This window comes from Fukomys damarensis, unplaced genomic scaffold (assembly GCF_012274545.1).
Source record: "Fukomys damarensis isolate Sample0158 unplaced genomic scaffold, DMR_v1.0_HiC HiC_scaffold_39, whole genome shotgun sequence".
NCBI classification, from domain to species: domain Eukaryota; kingdom Metazoa; phylum Chordata; class Mammalia; order Rodentia; family Bathyergidae; genus Fukomys; species Fukomys damarensis.
Window position 1 is genome coordinate 127763479 of NW_022900951.1, and position 4516 is coordinate 127767994.

Here is a 4516-nt window from a genome sequence, read left to right on the forward strand (position 1 = left end):
TTTTTTTTTTTTTTTGAGATAGGCTCTTGCCAGTAAGTTGCCCCAGTAAGTTGTGGGACTTAAACTTGCAATCATTCTGCCTCAGCTTCTCTCAGAGCTGAGATTGCCCTATATTCTTCCCTCCTCCTCAGGATTGATCAAACCCAGCATCTTCTGTATGCTAGGCAAACACTCTGTCACTGAACATCATTCTCAGCCTTTTAGAAATGTTTACTTTTGAGAGGCAGATTGGAGGTCGAGGCAGGAGGATTGTCACGAGTTCAAGACCAGCCTTAGCTACATAGTGAGTTCATGTCCACTCTGAATAACAGAGTGAGACCCTGTCTCAAAAATAAATAAATGCATGTTTATTTTTTATGTTTTTCATTTTTTGGTACTGGGGATCAAACTTGGGCCCTTGTACTTGTGAGGCAGGCGGTGGAACCACTGAACTAAATCCCAGGCCCTGTATGTTTGTTTTTGAGATGGTGTTACTAATTTCTCCAGACTGGTCTTGAACTTGTGATCCTCCTGTCTCAGCCTCCTGAATGCTGGGATTATAGGTGTGTTCCACCTTGCTGAGCCAATGAGGTACATTTTAAATTCACTTTCCCTAGTATACTCTCTCTGTGGGTTATATTCTAAAATCAGAAATTAGCTTCATTCTTTAGCATAGGTGTTGATAATGACAGGGATGAGGTGAGTGTGAAGCTATTTCTCTGAGAGAGACCATTTGGTAGATGAAATGAGTAAATATATCCATGTCACAATCTGGAATTGTCACTGTGGCATGAAGGTGCAAAGGAACTGTGACACTGAGTGAAAATTGGGAGTTTTAGTCTGAACTTGTGATCTCAAGGCTCCTCGTGTTTCCAGGCTCTGTGCATTGACAGGGTCCAGGAGCAGTGAGCACATCCTGCACACTGAGCTTGCTTTCCTTTTAATTTTGTTTGTTTGTTGTTGTTTGAGACAGGGTCTCACTATTTAGTGCAGACTGGCTTTGAATGCACTGTGTAGCCCAGGCTGGCCTTAAACTCGGAGATCCTCCTGCCTCAGCCTTCCAAGTGCTGGGATGACAGGCATGCACCACCATGCCTAGCCAGATCTTGGTTTGTAAATACCATTGCCTGCTTGAGCAGGGTCGTCCCTTACACTGCTATCTCCTGGTGTTAGTGTGGTCACTTCACATCCCTGGGGCTTGGGACTGTCCTGAGGGGCAGGGGCTGTGGGCAGACTGGAACCACCTGAGGGTGGACATTTGGGCTGGAACAAAGATCCTGTCACTAGTGCCACCACCTTTTCCCTCATTTTCTGGCCTGTCATCCAATGGCTCCCTCTCATAGTGGCACCATGTGCCCTGTTAGCCTCACTGTCCACCTGAAAGTCCACTCCCGACTGTGCTGTGGCCTCCCACCACCTCCTCCTCCCCTCCATGCTACCCCTCCTCTCGTGCCCCTTTCCTGGGTGAGCTCCTGAGCTGTCTGCAGAGCTCTGAGGGCCTCTCTGGGAACAGCAGCATGGCCACCCTGGGTCAGGCTTGGGGACTGGACCATGCCCAGTTCCTGTACTAGTCCCTTGGTGTCCTAGCATGTGGCACCTGGTCGAGGGGGGACAAGAGAGGAGCCTGTGACTGACACCCACATCAAGCATAAGGTGCCCAGCACACACCCGTGCCCTTTCCTCTTCAGTCCGCAGGTCTAGCCGGGTCTCAGGCTCCAAGCCCTGTGTCCAGCTGTGCAGCCACACCCTTCCATGGCAGCAGCACCACACCGGCCTCTCCTGCATATCTGCCCCTCCCAGGCTCCCACATTTGCCCTCAGCATCACACTGGGGGCCCCTCCATGGCATCCCTGTCCCAACCTTGTGGCATGATGACCAGCTGTGCTGTTTAGACACAGCGGGACCTGCGTCTGTGCACAGGCCCCAGGATGGGCAAGACTCAAAAACCATGTGTAGGGCTGGGGATGTAGCTCAGTGGTGCCACCACCAGTCTCACAAGCACAAGGTCCTGAGTTTGATCCCCGGTACCAAAAAAATAACCATGTCTACACAGAGCATAGTGGCCCATGCCTGGAAACCCAGCACTGGGAGGTGGAGGTGGGAGGATCCTAAATTCAAGCCCAGCCTGTGCAGCCCCAGCTCATGAATGGGCTAGGGATATAGCTCAGTGTGAAGGCCCTGGGTTCAGTCTCCAGTATCGGAAGAAAAAACCTTGTCTAGGGTTTCTCTCTCTTTGAACAGGGCAGTGACTCCCTGTCAAAGGTTGAAGTGTCTTTTTCTTCAGTAGCCCTGTAGCCCAGGCTGGCCTGGAACTCATGATCTTCCTGTCTCAGCCTAAGTCCCAGGATTATAGTGTGCATCGCTGAACCTGGGCAGCTCCTTGTGGGAGCCTGCTGCCCAGGGCCCCTAGCAGCCCTCCCGCCTTCCTCTTGCCTTCCACTCCCCAGCCACCAGAATGATCGTACACACAAGCCAGTGTGACCAGTGAAACGATAGCATTTATTTGCTGGGGTGTGTGAGACAGAAGCTACACTACAGAAACAAGTGCTCCTTGGAGGCGGTGCCTGGGACAAAGTAGGAACTGGAGAAAGTAGAGGGAGGTGGAAGAAACTGGGAATCTTGTCAAATTGTTCATCTGCTGTGGGTCGCCAGAAGTTTGTTAAGCCGATTACTAGCAACCAAAAGCTGTCTCAACAACAGAGTTCTTTGTGGCTCAGTTTCCCACACATGCACACCTTTAGTGTTCTTCTCAGAACACATTCCCTGACTGCAAAGAAACAGCATCACGTGCTACACAACCTCAGTGGGTCCCTGCCGCATATCCCCAGCAGGTCTGTCACCTTCCCAGCCTCCTCCAAGGGACTGGCGTGATGAGAGCACTGGCATCGGTGCCCCCTCCTAGCGCCCAGTGTCCCTTGAAGACAGTGAGAGTCCCTGCTAAGTGGATGCACAAGGTGGGGGAAGTGCCAGGCGCCATGCTGTCTTGCTGAGTCATCTGCCTGCCAAAGAGGTGAGAAGCACCCACTTCTAGGAGGAGAAGCCGAGCAAGGGGTCCAGAGAAGAGCCGGGACACCCCCTGTCCAGCCCATGCTTGGCTATGGCTTCACATTTGGCTTTGCTTTGTCACTGAACACAAGGTCGAAGGTCTCCGCAGACTTCCCACCCTGGGCGGGGAGGGAGGACAGAAAGAGACTCAGGCTGAAGGAGTGGCTCTCACTGCACAGATTCGATGGTTGGCAACCCAAATGGTACAGTAACTTGCTCCAAGTCATGCCACAAGGCTGTGTGACTTTCAACTCCCCGGCCCCTGGATCATTGCTCCTTCATCAAGACGTGCTACACGGACTGCAGTGGCCAAGGGGACACAGGGTGGCTGGCACCTAGCCTTCGAGGAGGTTTGCCAAGGGCTCTGCCAGACGCAGCAGAGGTCAGGAGACTGCACTGGGCAGCAGCGGCCACCCATTTCCCTGTAGGCCTGGGAGGGTCACACAGTGTAGACACGGCGTGCTGAAGCCCACCCTCCCTGCCCACAGCGCACCGCTCTTCCTCATGCCAGGCACTTCAGGTCGCTGCTGGGCCCCTCCGCTGTGCCATCTCACCTCTGCTGCGGGGTGGGAGAGAACCAGGTCGAAGGGCCGTGAGAGGCGCCAGACACCTAGCGAGAGCTGGGCACACACCAGCTGTTATTATCAGGAGCCAAACTGCAACATGAGAACACATTTAATGCAACATGCAGCTGTGGTCTGGCCTCGGGCTCCTCCCCGACATCTGGGAATGCTATTTGGAGAACCCCTTCTCTAGAGCCTCAGTCCCTTCGGGGTGCAGGAAGCGGCTGGCCAAGCGTTCAATGTCATCCAGCGTCAGGCGGCTCAAGGACCTGTCATAATCCTGAGGAGAGAAGGCCAGGAGGATTTGGGGGTGCTGGCAGGGAGGGGCAGGCTGTGACAGGTCAGGGGCTGGCAGTGGCAAGGGAGCCTCCTCACCCTCTGGAGTTGTTCCAGGACCCTGCTGGCATCTGCGGCACTGAAGTGGTGGGCCAGGACTTTAGAGACCAGCTGCCAGACAGGCGTAGGCGGGGGCTCGGCCCCAATCCGGGCACCCCCTTCTTCCAGTAGCACCTTCTCCAGAGGTTTCACCACCAGGTTGAGCTTAGAATTGGGCCCGATGCTGTAATCTGACAGTCGTTTCCCATCTGCCAAAGAAAGATGAGTGGGGTCCCTTACCTACAGCTGTGGGGGTGGCCTGGGAAACCACACACCAGCCTCCCTCCAGCAGCCAGGTGGGGCAGTGGCATCTGGTGGTGGTGGTGACTTGGGCCACCATCCTTAGAGCTCGGATCCATCGCGCTGCTTCCTGGACACCCCGCACAGCCGGTCCCCTGGCTTCCGGTGGGGCTCCCGGGCACCTCCTCTCTGGGTACCTGCTAGGGCCTTGCCCTTGAACAGCAGCCGCTGCTGGCGCACAGGGACATTCAGCTTCTCGGAGACCAGTTGCTTCACTGTGGCCACCGACTCATCCTCGGGCACCTGGCCGGGGG

At 54.7% G+C, this 4516-nt stretch overlaps 1 protein-coding gene across 1 annotated transcript in view; it reads right to left on the bottom strand.

Annotated features, from left to right (window-relative positions):
- Positions 1-2457: 2457 nt before the first annotated feature.
- The window catches only part of Ubl4a (ubiquitin like 4A), a 2718-nt gene continuing 659 nt past the window's right edge, over positions 2458-4516 (bottom strand). The window contains exons 2-4 of the mRNA XM_010638823.3: positions 4400-4505; positions 3963-4171; positions 2458-3867 (exon numbers count right to left, since the gene is read on the bottom strand). Coding sequence (XP_010637125.1) covers positions 3757-3867; positions 3963-4171; positions 4400-4505 — 426 coding nt within the window. The 3' untranslated portion in view covers positions 2458-3756. The remainder of the gene's footprint in view (positions 3868-3962; positions 4172-4399; positions 4506-4516) is intronic.